Source organism: Crassostrea angulata, chromosome 4, assembly GCF_025612915.1.
Source record: "Crassostrea angulata isolate pt1a10 chromosome 4, ASM2561291v2, whole genome shotgun sequence".
In the NCBI taxonomy this organism is placed as follows: domain Eukaryota; kingdom Metazoa; phylum Mollusca; class Bivalvia; order Ostreida; family Ostreidae; genus Magallana; species Magallana angulata.
The window spans coordinates 21,105,288-21,132,540 of NC_069114.1; the positions used below are offsets into that span (position 1 = coordinate 21,105,288).

Genomic DNA, 27,253 nt, shown 5'->3' on the forward strand with positions numbered 1-27,253 from the left:
AAGGGGTGCACAGTGACCTTAAATCAAGTTTCTACATGGATCAAGGTCAAAGCAAACCTGTGTAAAATACTTAGAGGTTAAGGTCAAGCAAAGGTTAAGGTCAAGCAAAGACCTTTCTATTCTTTTATCTGTATGACTTTTATTAAGCATGGTGCTTGGAGATAGTTACCCTCCCAATAATGTTTAGCTCAAAACAACAACTTCACTGAATATACATAAGAAAATTTATTCAATAAATTAACAAGAACACAGAATCATTATGCGATCATTATCACAATTCAATTATTGTATTGTACAGATTGATATAACTTGATTACATTAATGTTTTAATTATATATAATGATGGGATGAAGACTTGGTGTACAGTTGAACAAGATTTGATTAAGAAATTTCCCACTGATAAATGTTTATTAATATAAAGTACGGTACCAGTGAAAGTACTCTAACAGATCAATATTCCCCAAAAAAACTTTCTACAAGGGATTATTCTTCTGTTAAACCTGCTAATAATAATGAGTATGCCTTGATAAAGTACAATGCACTGGAAATTACATAGAATATGCAAGTAGAAAGTTCTGATATCAGTGTAATATAATACCCATCCATAAACTGACGAAATAAAGCACTTATTAAGGTACTTCACTACACTGAGACTTATACTTTTTAAGACACTACGTCACAAGATGGCGATTTAAATGTTTTGTTAAACTGTTTGTATCAATCGATTCAGATGTATATCATCATAGCTCAGTGGTTCAAGTAACAAGCTTGTGACACGCAGATCATGAGTTCGAATCCGCCTGGGGCTTTTATTCATATTTACTGAATGAAATTTTTGAAAATATCATTTTTTATCTAAAATTGCACCTTTTTTCGCCTATTTGACATGTATACTTCTCAACCATCCTGCTTTTTATCATAATCAAGTAATTCTCTGCTGATTTGAGAAACTATTTCAAGGTGTAGTGAGGCACCTTAAGTTCCATATGGATGTGGGGAATCAATACTGCTCTAAAAATTTAAATTTTTCTGTCACCATCTCAACTTACATTTCATCAGCTCTGCATGAAAACACACTACCATACAGCTGTGCAACCTGTTACCATTTGGGGGAGGGGGTGTTGGTTGTGTGTCAACAACTACATTTACACTTCTACACTGGTCCCAGATTCATTTTTTTTTTCACAAAAAAATCACACATCCATTGAATAGTAAAATTATCAGACATAATGATAAAACATGTACACTAATATTTAAAGTGCTCAAAGTACAGAAACTTATGATGTATTTGGTTGTAATTCTGAAGGAACGCAAAAGAAGGCAATTAATGCTTATGCTTTAAGGCTTCAGTATCGTGTGCTTTTTGTAAACGAAATGAACAGAATTTGCTCATAATAATTTGTTCCAAAAGGATTTAGGATGGCAATAAAAGGCAATGGTACCAGAACTACGTACAGGAGAATGACCCTCTGTTTCACTTTCTTTATAAGATTTTCCACAGGTTTTCATATTGATATATATATCAAACATATATATATATACCTTTAATGGAAAAGATTAGTAAAAATTAGGATTAATTTTTTTATCATAAATATATCATCAAAATATATTTTAAAACGTTTTTTAAAGCTTTCCTGTTTTGCAACATATATGTTTGTATAGGGATTATATATAACAAGTCTCGCACATGTCTGTAACATTTTTTGTGATGTCAAGTTGTGCCGGTAATACCCATTGAATACATCAAGGCAAACTGGATTCATATCTTGACTTTGAGTTTCTTGATTTTAAATTCAATTTTACAATAACAAAATGTTTCTTTTGTTACAAATTGCTTCATGAAATACCTGTAACAACTGAAGGAAGAATAAAAATAGGAAAAAGAGTTGTCTCCTTCATTAGGTGATCATTCTCCTTAAAGACAATTTTACAGCTACATCAAATTTAGTCAAATTTCAATAACACCCCCCCCCCCCATCTTTTGACAAATATCTTAATATCTTGAAAATATTATATGTTTGTGACTAGAAATGTGGCAAATTCAAAGCCCTTTTTATGAAGCTTACATTAAAAAATAACATCCAACATTTTAAAGCAAGAATCAAATAAAGCTTATCTCAAATAAATGACATTTTAAAACTAAATATTAACAAAGTACTAGGATAATCACAAACTAGCAAGCAATGTTTTAAAAATGAATACATCAAATAAAACTATGAACAAAGCAAACTGAATACTTTGAAGAAAAATAACTCTAAACATGTATTACATATATGTACATAAGTTTGCCATCTTCGCAAAGATTCACTTTTTTATCTACAAGATCTGTCTGTTATTAAAGCCTTAATAAACTTAATATGGAAAATTCTGACTTCCATCTCATTTTGTTTAGCTATATTACTTAGATGAAAGGTTAAGTAATGTTAAGTAATAATTAACAAAAAAAATTAGTTCAAAAAAAAATGACATTCTTATTCCTGGCCTCAAAACTTTCATAATGCCACTTTCACTTTACAATATGCTGCTGGTGTGCATGCGCTGTATGGCAGATTAAAAAAAGGTCATACCATGGTTTTCTACATCAACAGAAATTCAAACTAATACAAACATGTACCGATTAGTTTTAACTAATACATGTAAAAGTACATACACAAGTTCTGAAAGACTCACTAAGAGAGAGAAAATTGATATGAAAATGAACATGAACCAACAATTAACATTTGGCATGAGAAACTTACTGCATGAATGATTGAGAAAGCAATGCTTATCACAGAAAAAAATGAATGAGTGTGTGTGTTTATTCATGACAAAGGCACATACATATTTTACAAAGATATACCTAAAAAACAAGGATTTCACATTTAATAGCACAGTAAGACAAAGTATGGATGGCTCATTATAAAGATAAAACATTTAACTTGTTTTTTTTTTATTATTTTATAACACCCCTGCCCCTCCAAAACTGTTAAAAAAAGAGAACTTAAATTTTAGTTATAAAGAAATTATGTTACCATGAGCACACCATCACAATGTTCAGAGATCTCGAAAATTAAGCAAATACACATTTAACATTGTAGAATAATAACATAATCTGCAACAAATGATCATAATGCATATTTTTTTAAGAGTTAATCATTCAAACTACGAAGAAGTACCACAGCTATTTAGCCTTACTTACGTTCTTGAGCCATTTGCAATGTTTAAATTATATAAACCTCTCAAACTACTTAATAAACAAAGTGATCTTATAAAAAACAAAACAAAACAAAATTTTTCTCTCTGTGTTTGGTCCAATCTGTAAAAATTATTACTGTTTATGAATTTAAATTAAAAATGTCAAGGAAATGCATGTTTCATATTTCTAATGGTCTGATAATGAATATTAGAATATTAATGTTGATATAGGCAATAGCAAACAAAAAAAATTCATATCTGCGATCTTAAATATACACAGAGTAGGATTAAACGTTTCATTGGGAGATGAACAAAAAAGTGTGAATGGTATTTAAACAATACAGATACATGAATCTTATAGCTGAAGTTTGATTGGGAACTGAACTAGTATTGATACAAGTTTGGCCCATAATTACGGAACTTGCTGTGTTTGTGGGTTACCGGCTAGTTTCCTAATGCTGCTATTAAGCTGATGAAGTTTTGGCAATGCTTTTTCAACTATGTGAAAAGAGAAATTAAATTACCTCCTTTGTAAAAGAATTCAACTGTTTTTTTAAATTTCTATTTTAACTCCTCCCCCCAAAAAATTTTCATATGTTCTGAATGTATGTATTAAATGCTATTATATACTGATAAATTTTAAGCTGCTGTTGATAAGTCTGATTTAATAACTCCTTGAAATGACTTGAATTAAACAGGTAAACAACACCATCCATTTTTTTTTTTCCACTTAACAATCGATATTGAAAAATCAAGATTAAAAATTTGAAAAAAAAAAAAAAAAATACAATATAACAAAATTGATATGCTATTTATACCGTGTACATCAAACTGCAGAACACATTTATCTAAAACAAAAAAAAATTCACTCGTTTATTGCATAAAAATTGCTCTGGCACACCCGGGCTATGAAAAAGAAAAACTGTGCCAAACAAAATCATTCATTCTTCTCCTGCATATATTAATGTTATAACATCATCCTACCATACAAGACTGCAACAAAGATGAGATGACCAAAACACTATGCCCTTTATTACATCATCACAGTCAAAAATTGGTGAAATCACATTGAACAACTATATAAAAACAAGGGCCCCAAGAACTGAGTGAATTTGTATAGAGCTATAGAGCTAAACCCTCTCTGTGTCTGCATGCACATGCATCTATTTCTGTGTAATGTTTTATAAATGCACATTCATAGCTCTTGCATTTGTTCCCTGAATATTTTAAAACATAATGCTTTCCCTCCATTTTTAGTTAAGCTCCGTCCACAAAACTGAGACACAGATTCCTGTCCCTGATGTCTCCCCAGCCGCCGTTAGGTTTGGGATCCCGTAACTTGAAGCGTGATTGTCCGTTTACACTGACTACGTTGGGAAACAGGTGCTTCAGGTTCTGGTTGATCTGGTTTTCCACCTGGGCTTTCTTGACCTGGGGATTGCAGTTCTTTCCCTTGTGGTGTACTCCACTACAACAGAAAGCAGGACAGTAAGAACCACAACTCATCTTCATAATGTATGATGAACATTTTTGTTGACAATCTGGATGGGTTTTTTTTACAGGTTGTAAATGACACACTTTTTTATAGTGCTGTGAGAGCAATAGAAAAACTACTAGACAGTACTAGTCTGATTGAATTTTAAACTAGCTCATTTTTATTTCGTGCAACAATCAAATAAAAAGGAGCTAATGAAGATTTGATTTTAATCTGACTGGGACACTACCTTTTCATTACATTATAGTCTTAAAACAACTTATAAATTCAATGAGACATTACAAATAAAATGATCTGGGTAAGTGTATGTAGAATAAAGACTGCTCGTCCTGGCATATTATAATAAGCACGTTTTAATGGACTGGGACAAGATGGACAAGAAATGATGAAATTCCTACCAATCTCCCATATGGAACACACGAGTGGCTTTCATCTTGAGCAACTTGATCTGGCCTGGTATGCACTTCATACTTAGATGCTGCAACGTCCAGTCCCAGTTATAGTCATCAAAGTTACAGAATTCCTGCAAATGTCACCAATATATAATGCCACATTCTATGTACTGCTTTTACTCTCGTAGGAGATTTCACTAATATTTGTGGGCATAAATTTTCATGGATCTATAGAAATAACTGTTTCAAGGATTTGTAAATTTGTGGCTAATGATCTGATATATACAATATGTTATTAGATATTGCATTTCAATTAACATTAAATTTAATCAACTCAACAACAAACAAGTTACAAAATATCTGTGAGCCAATTAATGCTCACTAGTGATATCCCCTCTTTTATGTGATATACAAAATAAGCAAAGTCAATATTTAACAGGGAGTTAACAACATTTGTTCAAAAATAAATCCCACCATATGGCATGCCTAAAAAAAGATTGTTTTAAAATTTCAAGCATCTGCAATTAATAGTTGCTGAGAAATCTGTGACAAAAATTAGTTAAAAAATTTAGGCTGAAAATAAACAAGGTTGTCATTTACCAGGATATTTATGTCTGATTGGTCCAAAAATGAAGCCCACCACATGGCATACATAAACAGAGAGTGATATGAAATTTCAAGCATCTGCGATGAATAGCTGTTGAGAAATTGTTTAATATGGACAGACAGAAACACAAGGGTAAAACAGTACACCCTCCTCTCCTTCAGAGAGAGGAGTATAAATATTGTACTCATAGAATAATGATAAAACCCCCATGGTTTTTTTTTACTTGTCATATCAGAAAGGTTGAGACAGTTGTACATACTTTGGCACACTTCTTGATTTCGTTCCATAGATCTCGAGCAAATGTCATCCCCATGTTGTGTCTTGAAGAAATCCAAGATGCTAACTCCATCTAAAATGTGTAAAGTATAAGGTTTATCTTCAGGTTATTTTATTTTCAACCCATATTTGACAAACATGCTGACATTAAAATATTGTTAAAATTTAGTGAATTGTGTGGGAATAACTGCTTCAATTCGAAAATGACAGTTTATTTGTATACCCATGTATCATCATGACTCGTTATTCTCTGAAAAAAAAATTCTCAATTCTTTGGTAAATTTCTCTGCTACTGTACATGTAAAGGGTAAGTTGTTCTCTATAGATTACACTATTCTTGTACACTATACTGATACAAATTAAATATTGGTAACATTTTTAAAACATCCCTCCCTTATATAATAAAAGAAAAAGAATGCTATGTGTGAAGAATAGTAGTGGGGTTTTTTTTGCAAGGGTTTTTTCTTTGAGCTTTCAGAAAGCTCTTTGACCTAATATTAACATTTCATAGAACCAAAAATGAAACTATTACCTCAAAAATTAAATGTTTAAATTCCTGATATCTTTTTGTTTCTTAGTTCTTTTAATTTCTTTACAGGAATACTGTGAATTCATTTAAATTCATGGGGGAAAGTTTTTTCGAGATTGTCAATACCAGTACATAAATTTTTGGAGATTCAGTGGAATGTGACTAAAGGGATTTACTTGTAGGTATATACATTTAAATGTGTTTCATAATTCGTTGGGGATGTCAATTCTTGGGTGAGGGGTATCCAAAAAAAAATTCACAAAAATTGTGCAAACACGAATAATGGTAACTCCACAGTAATGTAAGAAAACTTTAAAAGACAGATGTAAATATAAACAATAAATGCTTTTATCGCAGCAAATATGTTATACAGTTCATTTTTAATGCAAAGTTTGCTACCTCTTTTAATCTGAATGAACCACCAAAGACAGCATTTATTGCTTAAATAATTACTGGTACCTGTACCAGTACTCCATTTGTACCATTTGAATTGAAGAGTAAACAAGTGTATAGTACATTTTACATGTATATACATGTACATTAAAGAAAATTAACAAGAATACAATAATTTACATGAAGAGTGTGTAAAGAAAAACGAGCTAATAACCATATTATGTTACCTCCAAAACCTGGAAAAATAAATGGCTGTTTTTAAAGCATAATTCAAGGGTTTTCCATTTTGTAATTTCAGATTTTACTTGATTGCTCTTTTATACACAGCATTTTCTAGGGACAAAATTTTAATGAAATTCTAACATCATGCAGTTATATAATTCTTAATTTCTCTTATTCAAACTACAAGAGTGAATACACACATTGACCTTATTTCTATGTGGTCATGTTAAAGCGAGGCATTGCTTTATGGGGTTGTGTCCTTTACCTTCTGTTTTTTTTGTTAATGCATGCAGCTTTGAAATGCATTTAATATTTTACTGTCTCTGAACCTTATGACCTTTGAGCAAGGGACATAACACACCCTCCTCCAAAACTATGGTTTTAAGGGATATGTTAATGAGGTTCAATTTCAGCCCATAAATTACCATCATGGTACATGTATCAGACATAAAGCCATGTACTTCCAATCAATAAGACTGACCAGTCTCTTTTATATCAGTCAGGTAGAGGATCTATTTCAACAGGTAAAAGTAGCCTACCTTGCCTGCATTGGACGAAAAGATTTGAGCCTTGTCGTAATTTCCTGCTGTTATCATACGGCAGTCCTTGCACTCTCTAGAACGAAACAAAATCTTTCTTTAACATTACGTTTTATAAATCCCATCTTCTCTGTACTTGCGGGTTTTTTTCTCTCATTTCAGCAGAATAATTCTATGATTCAAAACAACTAGCTGTGATTAAATGAAAAGCTATTTTCTAAAAAGACGGAATCTTGCAGCAATTGCTACAGAGCAGTTATAAAATTGTTACTAAGGCCTGGCCTGTTGATTGGGGGGGTACTGACTTTTTCTTTAGGTTGAGTGTCATTTGTAGCGTGGTGATGATGTCCGGGGCGAGGTAGTAGTCCTCCTCCAGGAGCAGCACCTGTCCTGTGTAGTTCTTCATCACGTCAAGCTCGTCAAACACGTGGTGAAGCTGCAAGATTTATCAAACATTCATCAGCTCAGTTCACGACACACTAGGCTAGGCATTCCCTTATTAATGAAACTCGAGATTTTGTTTGGCACAGTGCTATAGACTATATATTGAAAATAAAACAACACTCCTTTTTGGGAAAGGTTAATTGACATTAAAATTTTTTCTTGTTTTATTTTTTCTATTTGAAATTAATGGCTTTGTATTGCCAAAACAACACTTTTTTTGTTATTTGGTATCAAAACGTTTTCTTGGCTTTCATTAATTTCAAGGTTTTGAATTCTTTATGAACCAATGTTAGCAATACATTATACAAAGAATAAACCCAACACAAGAACACAAACTAAAATTAAATGTCATATATAATTCCACTACAGGATATACCCTGAAATAAAGAGCAAAAGTTTTCATGTGAAACGAGAAATAATGCTATTATTGAGATTTCTCAATAGCTCTTGGAATTGATTTGATCTGGTTGTAAACAAATTTTGTCTTGGTGTAGCTTTGAGCTAATAAACAAATCCCCAATATGTGGACACTATCTCTAATTTAAGTGGCTAGATTACTACAGCAATCCAACTAATAAACTCGAGAGGATTTCTTACATCTTACTCAGATCTTTTGTGCAAATTTCATAATACACTGAGTCAGACTTGATCTCAAATCTTAATCAAATTTTGTACAGGATGAACATACACATTTTCTCTATATACTCCTACAACAACAAACTAACAGCAGTTCTATAAAGGCTTTGGCTCTCATGATGTTTCCATCTTGTTGTTACAAATGCAATCATCACCCATTAAGCTATTGCTCTATAAGACTTGCCATAAGACTTGCCTTCTCAAATAAAGGCAGGCTCAATTGCAAATAACAATCATTGCAAATGAGGGTTTTTTTTTGGTTTCAGACAGAGAATAGATCTTGATGACAAATTTGTACACCAGCATAATTGCAAATCCATGAAAAATCAATTATGGTCACATTCAATAATGTCTCAGATGTCAACGCCACTGGAACTGAAATCCTGACTGTCTGTACATGTTCAGCATAATCATATTCCTGCAATTCTCCGCAATTAAACCGATTCACTGGTTACATGATCCAAAATCCTATAATCCTATATGAACTAGACACAAAATTTTGAATAATGTAGGTACAATCATCTTGGTATGAGATATTGGGTAAAATTAGTCGATGAGTGTAAATTAATAGTTTTTTTATCTTGCTATATTACAAAATATGCATATTAATTTTTTTAAAAAGGCTTACTTTTTCTTGCAATTTTTTGAAGTCTTTTCTTTAGAATAGCTAATTACCTAATTAATTTGAATATTAAGTTTAAACATAAACACTAGCAGAAAACTATAAGTACCGGTACTGTACCAATAAATGTGAACATTTTTGAAGTCTGTGCTTTACATATCAAGATAATGGCAGCATTGGGTACCGGTACCTTGATACAATTAACATATTGGCAATTCTGTACACATTTTGTGATTATCAACATTACCGGTATTCATTATCTGTCTGCTGACATTTTCTGACACAGGGAGGAGAGGAACTAGCAGCTGTAACTACATGCATGTATAAAAAATTCACATATTACCATGAGTAATTGATCAGATGAAGCAAACTATAATATGTTCATGTATGTCAATCTAGAAGTTAACAGAATGCGTACTTTCATTGACATAAATCCTGTATTTAATATTTAAAAACAAATTCCTCTTTCCACTGCAAACCCAGACCTTATTAATAATGAAATAGAAAATGCCCTTTTTTATGATTGATGAGCCTACTTGGGTACATTAAACCATACTTAGCAATGCATATGTCTCTCTTTTTTGAGCCAAGGTTGAGTATCTCTCAGATGATGTTAATGTATTTCTTTCACTTGTAACATGGAATTATCCAATAAGTATTGACTTTAGTTAGTTTTCTGAAAGTAAACAGACACCTACTCTTCTAATTGATCTACATGTTCCTGGGTACCTGGCATACAGATTCTCACTTAAGATCAATAGACAGCTATCATAGGCAGGTGAAAATCAAATCCAACAGAAAGCCTCTATGTTTTTGGGATGTTGGAAACTACTTGTTATTCTCATTTTAGTCACACTAACCTGCCATAAATAAATCTCAATGAAATCAATACATGTGAATTTCGGATTCCTTTCTCTGCATGACTCTCTATATATTGAATGTTGAAATGTTCAAGTGATTATGATGAAGATTGGTTTTAAATTTTAACAAAAGATGAATCAAATTTTTCAGAGTGTACCATTTAAATAGATATGCATTTGTCAATCAATTTTTGGGAACTAGACAAAATTTAATTTTTATTTTTTAAATAAAAGAGTAGGAAAGTTGGTGGGGGTGGGAGGGGGGGTGCATGGATGTTGGGGGGTAGTATTCACCATCCCTTTGACTGTCTCCTACAGAATTGATTGGTGCAAAAACCATTGTATATACCCGTACTTGTGTGGCTTTGATACCCAGAACATAATGTGCATATCAATTTAGAGGTCTCCTTTACCCTTCTCCCGCCCCCCCTTTCCCTGTCATAAAAAAATATTCAAATAGATGAATCATACACATCCAGACTAAAGAAAAAGTCATATGCCTGAAGTGCATGGCACTAAGTACTAGGTATACACTGTCCTCCTCATCTGTAGTCCAGTAAACTTCACAGCACATTGTCTGGAACATTTGTCCTGATAGATCAGATAACAGTCACCAGATACTGAGCCTTTAGGTTGAAATCTACTACTATCATCAAAACGTGACACTTCATCTCTTCTACTGCCTCTCATATTCTGACGAGTTACTTATAGCAGTCTGGATCATTCGCTAGCTTTTTTTCAAAGTATTGTTTACAGAGCAGGAATCTGATACAGCTGATCCGAGTACTTTAAAAAAACCTCAATAAAAGTTGACACAGTAATACAACTTTTTGTCATATTAAAGGACGGGACAAATGAAATATTCATGAGGCTATCTTCCCCTGCCAGTCATTCGAAACCAATTTCTATCTTTTGCAATCAATATATATATATTTCACAATGCTGACCTATCGAATGTCTGTGTTCTCATACAGTGTATCATTAATATAGGAACAGAAAAACACTGCTGTCAACGCAACAACAAGACGAAAAAGCCAGGGGTTATAAAGAGGCTATCATAATGATAGAGTTCCAAACTAATTGAATTCATTCTGTCTCCTTTGTTGTCACTTTATGATCTTTCTGAGAGTTTTAAATATTGTATAGTCCACACTAATTAAGACCTTAGGCTGCATTCATGGCTGGAATAAATGAAACCTAATGCTTGAAATAGCATGCTGATATTGACCTCTTCTTGTTTCTAATTGAGTAGGAATATTTCTGGGCACCATTACATGAGTTCCAATAGATATTCACATTGTATATGCTAATTACTTTTCATTGTCTTACATTTAGACTTTAATTTTAAACGCAGCTTATTTTCTAAAATATGCTAAGCCTTATATCTAATTAAAATAATGCGTAGTATGAGAACGGGATATGCTACAAGCTACAATGACAACTACATGTATTTAGTATCACCATCTCACCATCGACACATACTGATGGATGTTTTGATTTGCATCAACATATAAAAGAGTAAACATATGAAATATATTTATATTGATTTCAACCTGTTTTTCATATCAGTCTAATGTATAAGATGAAATGCATCTTATCTTAATAGCTTCAACAAATATCAGGTATAGGCTTAATTTTAGTCAAAATGGGGTCTTGAAACTAAAAATATGCTGTAAAATAAATCAATTATCATCTACTATAATTGTAAATCATATTTATCTTCATTAAGAACCCTCTGAACAATGAATAAATAAAAAAAATAGATCGCTTAATTTAAATTTCCCGCCATTATGGGAGGTGCCGTTGAACTTTAATCTATGATGTCACACCATTTATTCCGGTTTGTTTTATCAACATAGCATCATTTTATTAGCAAATCATGATATTCGCTTTAAAGACAACGTAGACAAGTTCTGGAAAATTTGAAACAATATCGACTTGAGACCGTCCTTTTACTTTCCACTAAATTACAAATAAACCTCAAACGGAGCATGTTCGTTGAAATCTTAAAGCAAAGATTAGTGTAGGAGACGGAGGAATCTCCACATAGATGCCAAGCATCGTAGAAAATGTCTGCTGTTGTTATTTCAACATGGTAATTCCGACTTTAGAGAAAGCATTTAAACATCCAGATTACAATTATAACATACTTATTTTGTTAGCGAAGAACTTGACCTGGAATAAAAATTTACTTGATGCTATTTTCAACTTTGAATAATAGATTAACAGCTGTCATTTTTTCATAAAAATGCATAAATTTATGTTAACATGTATTTATTCTTTAGATTGAGGTGTGAACCTAAACAGTATCAATTTTCTTCAGTCGATTACTTGAGTAACAGAAAGGCACCAGTTAGCATTTTATTCAGAGCATTTGTACATTGTATATTTATGTAAACTAAACCGGAATAGATGGTGTGACGTCAAAATAATTAATTTTTTTTGGTTTTAAATACAAAAGAGTTCATCATCATGTCAGCCTCCAGTAAATACAATTTCTCTAACTTCAAACCTGCATAAAAGCTTAAGTATGCAGTGTATTTTCAAACAGCATGACTAAATGTGATAATTTAAACTACTTAATTAATATAAATAAAATATGTGTTTGACTTTCCTTCCCCTCTGACTTTCCTTCCCCTTTAAAAGGGCTGATTATTCTCCAGAATTTAAGGGTAGCTCACTTGCTATTCTAAAACAAGAAGTGTTCAATAAATAACCCTAATATACCACTAACTGTGGTGCCGAAACAGTATTTGGCCCATTTTCTATACCCAAAGGTGCACTTTCCCCAGAACGGCTATTGGTGAGTTATACCCATCTGAATATACAACATTGCTTTGGTACTTGCTACACCATTTTGTACTTTTTAAACAGTACTTTCACCTACTACTACTACAGCATATAATTTATTTGACAATATTTCACCTACCACTACAGCATATACTTTACTTGACAGTATTTTTCTGCCTACCATTACTGCATGTACAGTAATTTATTTGACAGTATGTTTCTGACTACTACTATTGCTTGTAACTTGTTTGACAGTATATTTCTGCCTACCACTACTGCTTGTAAATTATGTAACAGTATTTTTCTGCCTACCACTACTGCATGTAACTTATTTGACAGTATTCTTCTGCCTACCACTACTGCATGTAACTTATTTGGCAGTATTCTTATGCCTACCACTACTGCATGTAACTTATTTGACAGTATTCTTATGCCTACCACTACTGCATGTAACTTATTTGACAGTATTCTTCTGCCTACCACTACTGTGTGTAATTCATTTCACAGTTTTTTACATACCACTACAGCACATAATTTACTGCATGTAATTCATTTGACAGTATTTTTCTGCCTACTGCAGTCAATGTCTTTTTATATTTTTCAGTATTTTACCATTCCGTTGAGCTAACTCTGCCAGCTGTGCTTTAATTAATTCTAACCTTTAATCTATAATCACTTGTGATGAAGTACATGCACTGCTTCAATATTTTGCAACATTTTACCTACATTAACTTCAACTGTAGGTACTGCTCTACACTTCTGCTGTTAGGAGTTATTTCATTGGCTCTCCCTTTGGATGCATATGAAATACAGAGAGCTACCAGTGGAAATTCATTTGGCAACACTTAAGCATAAAATCAACAACCACAATCTTACCTTCCAGAGCCAGTGGTGCTTTGTTTGGCAATATTTGGCCTCTCTGTAATGTCCATATTTATCGGGATGCTCCCAGTTATTGCATTTTTTGGTTGCTGCCCTGTACAAATTCACAATCAAGTTTAAAAAGATAATATGTTTTACGGTGCTACCGTTCTGGCGAGTGCAGCAAGAATTACACATACTGTACCTTGCATCATTGTCAACTTATAGTTTTATTTAGGTATCAACGAACGTCAAAGAATTTTTGAGAGAGTATTGCTCTACAATAAGTATGCCAAATGTACTAATTTTAATGGTTATGATATATACAGCGCAACCCCCTACCCAGAGAGAGAGAGAGAGAGAGAGAGAGAGAGAGAGAGAGCCCGGTACCTGTTTGTAGGTGTGTAATTTCCCACTTTTATTTAATGGTCTGACTATATGCAATATCTACATAATTTTTTAACTGTTTATTTTTTCATTTTATTCCTTTTTATTTAGTTCAAAATGTCCTATTGTTTATTTCCTTCCTATTCATATACTTACCTGCCTACTGCACGGTACATGCATGCACAATTACTTTAAAAATGGATCGACATGACAGTAAAGTATGGCCCTTGTTAGTTTATATATATATATAAAATCTCTATATTAAAAAAAGATTAAAAACAAATCATATGTCAATGAGGCAGGTATCGCAGACTATATTGAAATAGCCAGTACACTCATTACAGATGTTTGATCCACCTCTAAATTTTTCGCGGGAAATATAGCGCGAGTGCACTGTGACGTCATCCATGACTTTGTTCGTCTTTGTTTACGTTTCTCGACTCAATACGAAGGTATGGAAGCATGTAACAAATCTTTTGAGTCTCGCCAAAGCATATGCGGTACTCAAAACGTGTCTTCAAACTTTAAGTCACCGTAAATTACGAGTTGAAAGTCGGCCATTTTTGGCATAGCACCACGGGTGAAAACATTAGAGAGCATTATGGGACGTAGACAAAAAATTTTGTTTGATGAACTGTAGGTTTAGCTCGTTCTTTTTCCCGCGCACACTGGTTCTTAGAGCTCGCTTCGCTAGCCGGCGCTGCGCGCCGGCGAGCTGCGCTCGCTATTATTTCAAAATAAACAAAAAATCCTGAAGATATTTCTATCTTTAAATCACTCATACACAAAGATTTAGGGAAAATATGATATCTATCTACTAATTAAAGTAATTTTTCAAAACCATTAGCAAAAAATGCATTAAACAAACTCATTAATTAAAAGAACTTCAGTTATGCTTTGCTATCAGTTTTCATAATCATTCTCATTCTATGTCTAATGCATCAAACAGTTTTCATATTTGTTTAGATGTTCAGATGAGGTTTTAATTCTTGTCTAAAAAATTCTAGTTAAAAAAAATTCTAAATATACATGCATATTGTATTTCAACTAATAGGTTTTATTTTATCTTTATAATCTAAAAAATAGATTGCAGCAAAAAAGTTTGAGAAAAAGTGTTCAACCATATATCAATAAAACACAGATAAACATTTTGAATATACTTGGGGTATAGGATTATTACTGGTATATAAACAAGAGAAATAAACATACACTTTTAACTGTTCCTTTTACAAGATAATATATTTTACAATAAAAAACTAAAACTTAACAGACTCCTCCCCCACCTATAAAATCATCTGCATATAAAAGCAACAAGCCTTTAAGAGAAACATGGACCTTAAGCTTATAGAGGTCTAAATAAGATTGCCAGGGACTATATTAACTTACTTTTTGATTTTTTTCAGAGATGTAAAAAAAGATTGTCAATGACTAAACTAAAGGTGCAGTCACACAATGCGATTTTCAGATTTTCAATTGACTTGCTCAGGTAAGTCGATTGTTGAGGTAGTCGCACGATACGATTTTACAATAGATTTCTGATTAATAAAACTTATTCAATATTTTATTGAAGTCATTGTGATGTCACAACTTCACCAGAGAGTCGATTGAAATTTGGACGCACTTCAGATTTTAAATTGACTTCAGACTTTGCTTTCGACTTTCGACTTAGGTGGTCACATGGTACGATTTTAGTCGAAGCGAATCGGATGAAAAAATCTGATACAAAATCGTACTAGTATCGTCTGATTGCACCTTAAATCTTTAAGCTCACAGAGGTGTAAATATACAGATTGCCAGGGAATAAACTTACTCTGCCTTTTTGATATTACGAGGACAATCGTTGGGATGTTCACCAGGGAACTCTTTAGGGTGAAGTTGAGCAGTCACAGGCATAAATATCTGCATCACCTGTAAAACAGCACCGGGAGGATAATTGTGCATGCAAGCCATTTTCACATAGTAGCTAGAAAATACATATATATTTCTTTTGTACATTGGGTATTATATTGTGTTACATGAACTTGGTTTGACAAAATGCAAAATGTTACATGCAATCTGTTTCCAACAGGTTATAAGTGATGGAGGCTGCCCTTTTGAAAATGATTAAGTTACAGCTAATGGGAGCAAATTTCATAGAAAAGGACTAAGTAAATGTATATATAAGGACACTTTTTATTGACTCAAATTATATTTCAGCAGAGATATTCTTAAATATAACTTTTATAAATCATTGGATGTACATTTTAAAAATTTAAATGTATGGTATAGCATATTTAATATCAACCGGTATTTTATCTATTCTAACTTAACAACAAAAATATAAGTTTAAATGCTTTTTTTAGATTTTTTTTTTCCATAATTCATAATTTAAAAAATAATAAGACTTGAAGGAATGACCACTAGCTCTTATTCTCTTTATATATGTGTTATATTACCACTCCTCATTAAAAACAAAAGCTGTAGCAATAAGAAAAAGCTCCATTTCAATATATATATAATTTTGTCAGACATGATAAATTCACAAAAACAGCACTTAATTCATTAGGCGGAGACATTGTACTTTTGTCTCCAAATATTTTTCTTAAATCTATCTGAGGGTAAACAAAAAGGTAAATTACTATAAGATTCTTATCATTTAGCAGTGGGAAAAAATACAGATTCTTAAAGTACCTCACTACACCCAGACTTATATTTTTTAAGACACTATGTCACAAGATGGCGATTTAAATGTTTTGTTAAATTGTTTATATTGTTAGATTCGGTTGTATATCGTTGTAGCTCATGGGTTAAAGTATTGGGCTTCTGAACCGCAATTCATGAGTTTGAATCCGCCTGGAGCTTTTGTTCATGTTTACCAAGTTAAATTTTCGAAAATGTACTTTTTCATCCAAAATTGCACATTTTTTTGCCTATTTGACTTATTAAAATACTTCTTATCCATTATGATATATATCATAGACAAGTAATTTTCTGCTGATTTGAGAAAATATTTCAAGGTGTAGTGAGCTACTTTAAGCTGGAAATATTATAGTTTATCATAAGCTGACTTTCAAGTTTACAATTTTTGGTACTTGGTACAGCATGCTACAGTATATCATCTGCCAATTTTGCCTAAAGGATTTAGATGCTTAATTATATGTTTTCACAAAAATTGTTATTATCCATATGTTACAATGTATGTGCACAGTGATGTATGCTACAGTTTAATTTCACTTAATCTATTTACTACCTGTACTACGTGGTACTAGGTAAAAAAAGAATTATGAGTTTTGGGTCATAATTCATAAAAACATTCAGCCGACACTGAAGCTGTTTTTGATCTATCCGGCATGTATTAGTATTTTATATTTTTATTTTAATAAAATATGAAAAATGTTTTAATCAGATTTTCATGAATATCGAGTAATGTTTTATTTACAGATTTAAAAAAACCCAAAAAAAAACCAACTTAAATTAATAGTTTTAACATGTTAACAGAATAGATACTAAGTACATGTAAACTGTTCAGTATATACAAATGCCAATCTTGATTTCATTTTTGATATACTGAACAGTGTATCGATGTGCATTGCACGATTTATATCACTCCACAAAGCTAATGACAATCTAATTGTCCTAACCACAAAATTTAAAAAAAGAAAAAAGATTTGCAATGTCATTGTATCTGAAAAAAGAAATTAGGTCAAATACTTACCGGACAAAAATCTATAGATTGCACAATTTTATTCAGAGCTTCAGAGTACACGTCATGACTAAATATCACAAGGGTCTCCTCGATTTTCTTCACTTTACGCAGCGAGTCCACGAGGATCTGTAGGTACTGGGCCCGATCGTGCACTTGAATGACCATCACAACACTGTCTGTCTTTAACTTCAGTCCAAACTTGTGCAAATTATGAATGAATTGTTCCCTATTGACTCTGTCTATTTCTAGTTTGATTTGTGTTAGGTTGTTCTCTTGAACGTCTCCTTTAAAAAAAGTCTGATTATACATGAGCGGTGGGATGAATACTTCGAGTTTGGCCTCGTTACTCTGCGGAGTGAACGAGTCCAGTTTCTCGTGGCCCATCTGCACGTGGGGGTTGATGTAGATGTCTGGATTTCGGAGTTTGTAGAGGAGGGGGTCTATGGAGGCTGGATGGTGAGAGTTGAAATTCAACAGCACGTGCATGTTGAGCATCACGAAGAGAATCAGCACAACCAGAAAGAGGCTCCGTAACAGACGAGACGGTCTCACTCTCATGTCAAGAAACTGTGTACTTCTGACTGCTGAGGTGATAACACACAATCACTGATCAGCTCCCAACCTCTTTCTCGCCATCAATAATGAACATTGCCAGCTGAAGCATGTCACACTAAAACATGTCCGTAAACTGATCAAATCTGCTCCATACCTGATGCAATTAATTAAATACTTTACATTAAAATTCCTTTTTTCTTTTAAATCTGATTTTGAAGTTTTAAAACCTCTTTCTGGAAAAAATTGAAGTCTACAAAATGATCATGTAGCTTTGATTTGGTGAAAAATTCCTCATTAAATGATTTAACACTGGAATTTATGCAAAGTATAAAGGTGGTTCGTTTTTTTTCGGTGTAGGTTTGGCTGTTTGTTTGTATGGATGGCGGTCTTGGGTGTATATTCCCAGGAGCTTGTATTTTCACGTCCTCAAGTCATTTTTTCAGGTTCACAAACACATCTGGAAAAAAAGAAACACATTTGAAATCTTCCTGAGAACATTTCACAAGTAAACCCCATTGACCACATGAATGGGAATTTGATTTTGTAGTTCATTTCCGTGCATAACCCTGCATATACATACTGATATTTCCCAAGATAACTCTGCATGCTGATATTAACCTGTGACAATCTGTTAACCAATACATACCACAACAACACATTTAACATATGCACTAATGGTGAAGTTTTTCCTACACAAAGTTACATAAGAACAGAGAAAGTTTTCCCCAACCATATCCCTGCTATGTGAAAACTTTAACTGTTGCAGACAATGACTAGATCATGCAATCAAACAAAATGGATCCTTTGCTATATCCTGTTCACTCCAGGATGTGAAGATTAGGTATATTTGTTCTTACATGTACATGTATACATTTCAAATATATGTCATTTAAATCATGGAATTGCAGCTATATAGGCCAAACGTAACTGTTCATGACAATTTTTCTCCAAAAACCCTCTGGAAATAAAACATCAGGGGCCTAACACTTCAAACTAAATGTTTCAAATCATCTCTCATCTGCTCTATTCTGTGTGCATGCCTCTCTCAACATTTACTGATTATTCACAGGGCAATATTAAAGAAGCAGATATTTCACAGATATAGTGCAAACTCCTGGAAAATATTATCAAAAGAGACAGTTTCTTGAGATTAAATTACTGTATTGTTTGAAAACATGCTTCTTTTGTAAATATTGAAAGGGTTAATCCTAGTATAAACTGCATAATGTTTGTATCACTTCTTTTTAACAACCTAGGGTGTAATAATAACCTCGTCATGGCATTTTGCATTCCCTTAAAAAAAGATTTTTCATTCAACTACAAATTGATTGCAACTGCGCCATACATCATAAAATGCTAAATACAGTCTCTCTACCTGCCTTTTTATCTCCATATAATCTAGTCATCAAGACCATACACCAACCATGTGTTCAGTGATTGCGCAATAGTAGATCGAGTATGTATGCAATAGATCATACCATACAGCACGTAACTCTTGCTAGATCAAACCAAAATACATGTACCAAGTAACATGTAAATCTTGCCAAATTGTTTCAACACATTTAAAAATGACAGCTCACAGCATTCACATATTGCTACACTTGAAAAGTTTTCTTTGTGTTCAAGCTGCCATTAAAAAATTCCTCAAGCAATTCAGGGGTTTCCCTGAAGATATGCAGAATATGCAAGTTTGGTACGGATCTCATGTCACTGTCAACGGATAATATTAAAACATTGATGAAATCAATCTGAGGTTCTGCTCTGTGTGTATAGGGCCCTGGATGTGTGTCTTATCTCCGCTGATAAGCTTTAGATTAGAAAACCTTATTTCAGCATTGTAATTAATCCAGACTCTTACATCACGTCCCCTATATACACAACAACAAGTGGACAGTCACCGAAGGCCTTCTAAAATTTGTACCAGTACATGTACTTCAAATCATGTAACTTAACGATTGTATTTAAAAGTTACAAGTAACGAATTCCAGACTACTTAGCCTATTTGTACTTTAATGGATTTAAAATTGGGAACTACAATGTATTTCAACATAAACATGAACACAATGAATTAGGAGGTCATTGATAGCTTATGACAACTTAAAACAGAGCATGTGATGGCTGAAGAATACCAAACATTTATCGTCATCTTATTGTAAACAGAAAAAAAACCCAACTATTTTAATATATGACTCATGTGACATTTGTCGATATTTCCCTGAAGGCAAATTAAAGGTCATACTATATTGTTTCCAAGCTGTCCTTTGTTTCTATCTTGAATGACTAGCTAAAAGTTTATAGTACCGTACATTCATTAATACATATATCATGTATATTGCTATTCTTTTTTATTACGTATAAGCTTCAAATGAACTTCAATATATTGTACAATGATCAAAAGCATGTGTAAATCAAATCACCAGCGACAAAAATTGATTAAAATGAAATTAGCAAGTTTTACCTGTAGTGATATATGTCTGTATATATACAAGCCTAATTCTCATCCCTGATGCTTTCCTTCAAGACCATCGCTGACTTGAAGCTCTATTTGGGAGTCATCTTTGACACCTGAAAACACAAAATAAATTCCTCTTTCAAAGACACTCTCTCATTCTCATTGAGATTTTACTTTCATATAAAAACGTTTCACTATATCTGGTTAGACTTTCTATGGAGATCCTTTTAAGTGTATACTTTTAATAAGATTCTCTACTGTTACTGCAATTTATGTGGGGAAAAAAATCAATCATCATCATTATCAATTCATTACAGCTATGAAGACATAAAAGTTATTCATACTTGCAGCTTACTAGCAGCTTCATTAATAAACAAAAATGATTAAAAATTCAAATAGTCAATAAAAGTGCCGGATGTAAACTCGGAAACGTATTGTTTGCTCCTTTGAGGGTTTAAAACCAATAGCAATTACACGTACATGTAGTTAATATCTTTGACAGTTGGAATTTTTTGCTGTCTTTTTTTCTCTTCCATAATCTATGGAGAGATTCTGTTAACCATCTCTCTCTCTCTCTCTCTCTCTCTCTCTCTCTCTCTGGAGAGACTAAGTATGAAGAGTGCTATCGCCTCACATTTTTAGTCTTTTTCACCTATCATTTTTACCATCTCTTTCTATTTATTTCACTTTCTCACAACACCCACACACAAGTATACAGAAATTTATGCAAAATATTTTTTTTTTCACATACAGACACATATCATAAATTCATGAGTCTATCATATACCTTGACAGTAGCTGGGCTCTAGGCTTCACCCACTGATAAGAGTCACGGTCTGTACCCAGACTTACTGAGACTCTGACTCACCATCCATGCTACAAGGCCAACCCATCAGTCTGCTGTCTGCAAATAACCAATTTCCCCCCTCATTTTTTCCCCCTCTGTCTGGTCCCAAAAATCAAGAGTTTGAAACAAACAACATTAGCTGACAACTATTTATTCAAAGGGTTCATCCCCTCTCCATTTCCATGTTAAAAGTCAGGCAGAGCAAACAAACTTGCTCTCTATCCGTTTAGCTTTTTTCATGCACAGCCACATTAAACTTCTTCATCTACCTGTAGTTTCACATCATTAAAAGTGAACTCACTTTCATGATCTTATCTCTGGTATATATAAATATTCATTTTAAATTTGTTACTTGCATTGCTAAGCACATGTACCTGTACAGGTGTAACATCAGTATCAGTAGTTATAATGTTATATCAATACACTGATATGATGTCTCGGTGGTCACAGAACAGGTACCTGTGTTATTTACAAGTACAGGTATATCTAAATCATTCACTTTTATCCCCACAGCTCTGATACACTTGAGACAAAAAAGCATGATAATTATGAATGTAATCATTGAACCAAATCTGTATATACAATATAGACTGTAACACAATGAAATTGAATTGAAATGATGTACAAAACTGCTGACCAAGCTTATTATTTTTGTAAACACTTGAGAATATTTACTTAACCCTGAAGGTATTCTCACATCTACCATCATTTGGAAACAACTTATTCTTTTTTTGTGTTCCATTGTGTGTCATTGCTACTTATCCTATCTTAAATGCAATTCAAGACAAAATGTTAGGACGCAGCTATAAATATAAACATTTCTATTTTAAAATTTCATTCATCAGAATAATTGCTTCATTTGACAACTTGACAGTCCTTCTCATGACCCCGTTTTATTTTTTTTTTTTTAATTGTACCTCAACATGAAATGAACCTGGCATGAACAAAAACAGTATGACAGACGGACCAGCAATTTAAGGAAATAACATCTAAACTATTCTGCAGGAGGATCAAACCAATCTAAAATAACACAATATGTGTGAGCACTTGCTACACTATCTACTTGTAAAAGGATGACTGATAATACCACACATAAACTACTTTAAAACTCCTCCCATTAAAACATAGTTTGTTGGTAGAGCAAAGTTTCAAATGACATACATACATGCAACTGTTAAAATACTTCTTTTTTTTTCATAGGAACATGCGACTCAATTTCAAGAGTGTGTATCTACCTGGTAATAAGCTGAGATTGGGCCTGGCCATTCTTACTAGGTTAAAACAACAGTTCCTCAGTTTTTTAGCTACTGGTGGAGAACATACCTGATAAAGACAATCAAGGAAGCTGTGCACGTCCTCTCCCAATATCTACATGTAGGTGATAGATATCTGTGCATATATACCTTTACCACTATCTAGGTAACAGGAGCCCTGTACATATAATCGGCCACTTCAACTTAGCTGACCTCAGTCAGTGTTCACTTTAACAGCTTAGAAAATCAATAAATATCACCTGCTGCAAAAAACTTCTGAAATTTCAGTGACCCAAACACCAAACTAAGAGATTCAGAATATTCATACTACTGGGCCTTAACATAATCTATAGGTTTATGCCCCCCCCCCCCCCCAACTGTACTTCTGCAAACATTATCTGTATGTCTATGGTTTAGCTTGAGTTAATAGCATTCTTTTGTCTAATCATATTTGCATTGCAAGGTCAATCTATACAAAGGTCAGATATTTATGCAAATTTGGTTTTAACCTGACAAATATCTTACCTTACTTTTTAACATACGTACCAGTACATCATATGTAGATCTACCAGTCAATATGTGGTAAATGGCATTTAAACCATAGCGAGAGGTCAGAATGAACGTGAAGCTATTTAAACTGGGGAGAACAATGACAGAGTAATCCTCAAATTAAACACACTGGCTATGGCGGATCAGGTAAAAAGTCAGCTTTTGAATTTATTCCTGTCCATCAAATTACACACAACAATAGACTGGGCCCACATACATCTGTCAACCTGTTGTAAATTTGAGCTTGGTTACTGCACAGAGAGAAGTAACCAGTGTCATCTTACCAAAGTCATTTGTAACATGATTTTTTTTTTCTTCAAAGCTTCTTACAACAAAGTATTAAATGGAACTTCCTGTTACTTTAATGATATTTTTGGAACCAAAAAATGATATGAGATACTATGAAGAATAAGAAATATTCTAAAAACACATATCCCCCTACACCCCAACCCTCCCCCAAGAAGCAATGTTGGAAAGAGTCAACTTCTTCACAAGGCACTAAGCAGAAAAGCAAAAGATATCATTGATATTTTGCATAAAATATTTTTCTTGTCATAGGTAGTTTGATCCTAGATTTTGCGAACTAAAAATCTAAAGTACCTGAAACTCTACTTCTTCAAATGTGGCAATGTACAAAGTTTGATGGAAATTCTAAGGTGTTTATGTGTAGAAAATATTTTCATATGTTCACACTTGCTTGACCCTTGACCCTTTACCTTGATATATGATAGGGGGTTCTCAAGATATTGAGAAAGTTCCTGAGCATTTTGACATTTGACCTCAAAATCAATAGAGGCCATCTACTCCTTCAGTTACACAATAATTTTTATGACTTTAGTAGCATATGATTCTTACATACACTTTATGATGAATTGTTTTTAGGTTTTTTTTGTTTGGTCAATCTTATTATTAAAATAAGACTTGTAAATTTGCTTCTGTATATTAATACATTATAATAACATGATCTAACTATATAAATCTATGAGCAACCTTACATGTAAGAATACCAGTAAACATATCAATAATGTTAGCCAATAATGTTAGCAAAATAAGTCCACCAGATTCAAGTTTTTAAATACACTTCTTAATATAATTCGACAGCTTTATCTCTTAAAATACTCAGTATTAATGCTCCATAACCTTTTTAAGACAACTGAATTTTTTCGTGCTAAAAATTGTTTACCCAACCAGCTATTCTTTCATGAATCATGCAAACAACAGAATCGTTATGAACAAAAAAATGAAATATAACTTGTCTACAATGAAAAACTACATGTACCAAACAAACATTCATCAGAAAAAGTAATAAAAGGTATTTTTACTTTAGTTTTATTTCATTTATGCACAACCACTTCATGTTGTCAAAAAATGACTTTGTTTGCTACACATTACACATCAGGCAGTTTGGAAACAAATGCCAGATTTACTGACCAACGGCCAAGATTTCAGCAGCCTGAGTGGTGATTTACTGGCTAGTTGAAAATTTGCTCTGGAGTTACCCTATTCTCTATTGAGAAGTGGACAGGCATAGCCTACAGCCTACATCCACATGGATGTAGGCTATGCCTATGCCTGTCCACTTCTCAAACGAGAATAGAGTTACCCTAATACGGAATGTATTTAAATCCTGTATAGGCTATATATATATATATGTAATAGATGTTTTTGGGGGTTTTTTTTAAAAGCAGATTTTCAGTGCATATCAAACAAAGTTATGGGGTTTTTTTCTTAGAAATGTTTCCAAAATAAAATTCACTTATCAAAATCAAAAAATCTAATACATCCCAAAATCATGACAACAAAATTAATTGTCAGCTGTAATCATAATTTTTAATTAATGCCAAATTTGCTTAATGATAGAATACCCCCCCAAAAAAGATTTTTTCACAAATATTCAAAACATAACACAATGTGATAATGGCATTTTAGCAAGAGTTTAATTATTTACAAATTACACAGTTTCCAAGTTATTAATGTACCAATGTTTGTAATGCCATATACTTAATTATCCTTACCTTAAGCTTTTTTTCAATCTTGTGTTATACTTGCTTCATTTTTTAAATAATTAAGTAGGCACCTAATAACTGAACTTATCTTTGCTAACAAAGGGTTCCAGGTGATGTAGCCGAGTAGATTGAAAACCTTTGGCTATATAGCGAAGATGAAGAAAACTCAAATTAGCATTTTATCATTTGTTGGAAAATATGAGCCCCAAACATTTAGGAGTCGTGTAACATGCAGATTTTTTATATCTATTAAAATTTACAAAACAAGCCTTTAATTAAAAAAAATCATTTTGGCAGAGAAATATATACAGAAGCATATACTTTGAGATACCTTAAAATGTAGTGAAAAGCTTATAAAGATATTCGACTGTTGGACGGTGTGTTTCCATAGTACATATACCATGAATGCTCACTTGACCATGTTAACATGGTTAACACTGAACTTTCAATTTCGTTATCAGCTTCAAATGTTATGAACTACTTTGTGATGTCTTATTCAACAAAATGGTTATAAAATAGACATGTGATTGTATATTAATCAGGTCTAATCATTAACTACCGCTCAAATAAAAACAAACTTACCGACGAGACATAAATATCTTGGTGAATTGTTTTCGCCTTTCACCTAACCGGAAGTAATATTCCCTACCGGAAGTTACAGGGAGTAGGCTAATGTGGGAAATATAAAATGGAACGATTCCTGGACCTGATCTTCATTGGGAAGGACAAATAAACGCAATATTGATGATCGATATTTTTGATAGCATTAATCATCTTGTGTTTTTTAATAAAAGACTGAGGATAAAATTCGGATATAATTTTTCTCATTGACACTTTGTTAAAATCGGTCATGACAGGAGAAAAGGCAAAAGGAATCTGTTTTATATAATGGAAATATTCAATTGAAAGCAAATTATTTCAAAACATAAGTTGTTTTTTTTAAAGGGAGGTCAGTTCCTTTGTCATTATACAAGACGGTACCTATGTTTCTTACATGTAACTTTGGTACATGAAATCAATGTCTTAAATTATTCAGACAAATTTTCTCTTAACTATAATGAAGAGTAATTAACGAACAACAACGACAACTTTTAAAAAATTTAATGTGGAGAACATACTGCACATATTGCACACTAATTTTTTTAAAACTCAAACAAAATAATTATAGCAATCAAAAGCAAATCAATTCTGACATTAATGATTAATTCAAAGAATAAATTAAAATCACTAGACTGGCAATAATAATTAACAATGAAACTGGATTAATGGAAACATCTTACAGAACAAAATTATACATATAAATTTTATCATATAAGATGACATTTATAGCACAAAAAAATGTACGCTTGTGCTACTTTGCTATAAAGATAGTGTGCATGGACAAGCACGGTACTGTGGGTTTGAGGTACAATCTCGATTGCACATTCATGTACTGATTTTGAACCATTTGTGACTTTAGATTTTATTGTTCACAGTAAAAACTCTAAAAGATAAATTTTAAGGAAAAAATACATTCTTGAGCCATAACATATTGCATAAATTGAACATAATAGTAATTTTAATATACCACAAAACTTTCCAAAAAAAAATTAAAATAAACAACTATAATGCATGCCATTGGGTGGTTTCAGGTAAACACACAATGTAATTGCTTGTCAATAACAATAAGGGTGAACAAA

The 27,253-nt window shown here is 32.7% G+C and overlaps 1 protein-coding gene and 1 long non-coding RNA gene across 6 annotated transcripts; one reads left to right on the forward strand and one right to left on the reverse strand.

Annotated features, from left to right (window-relative positions):
- The first annotated feature begins 143 nt into the window (after nt 1–143).
- Nucleotides 144–3,959, forward strand: LOC128179965 (uncharacterized). Its single transcript, XR_008243170.1, has 2 exons — nt 144–634; nt 981–3,959. It is a non-coding gene; the product is annotated as an uncharacterized LOC128179965 (long non-coding RNA).
- On the reverse strand, nt 2,487–26,219 carry LOC128179964 (alpha-1,6-mannosyl-glycoprotein 2-beta-N-acetylglucosaminyltransferase-like). 5 transcript variants are annotated; one of them, XM_052847679.1, is made up of 10 exons: nt 26,157–26,219; nt 20,926–21,032; nt 17,922–18,924; nt 16,038–16,135; nt 13,856–13,955; nt 7,933–8,063; nt 7,628–7,703; nt 5,928–6,017; nt 5,068–5,192; nt 2,487–4,642 (listed from the first exon to the last, which is right to left on the reverse strand). In XM_052847679.1, the coding sequence occupies exons 3-10, from the start codon at nt 18,468–18,470 to the stop codon at nt 4,432–4,434; spliced, it is 1,380 nt and encodes a 459-aa protein (XP_052703639.1). In that variant the 5' UTR covers nt 18,471–18,924; nt 20,926–21,032; nt 26,157–26,219; the 3' UTR covers nt 2,487–4,431. The 5 variants fall into 5 exon arrangements, with proteins under 5 accessions (XP_052703639.1, XP_052703643.1, XP_052703641.1 ...); XM_052847683.1 differs by lacking the exon at nt 26,157–26,219 and adding an exon at nt 23,566–23,938; XM_052847681.1 differs by lacking the exon at nt 26,157–26,219 and adding an exon at nt 23,090–23,379.
- Between the last annotated feature and the right edge of the window lie 1,034 nt (nt 26,220–27,253).

Excerpts from the sequence above, each read along its gene's own strand:
- LOC128179964 (XM_052847679.1), bottom strand. The coding sequence starts at position 18,470 with ATGAGAGTGAGACCGTCTCGTCTGTTACGGAGCCTCTTTCTGGTTGTG. Across the intron at positions 16,136-17,921 it reads AATCTATAGATTTTTGTCCG|GTGATGCAGATATTTATGCC; the intron begins GTAAGTATTTGA and ends GCTGTTTTACAG. Across the intron at positions 8,064-13,855 it reads AGCACCACTGGCTCTGGAAG|CTTCACCACGTGTTTGACGA; the intron begins GTAAGATTGTGG and ends TAAATCTTGCAG.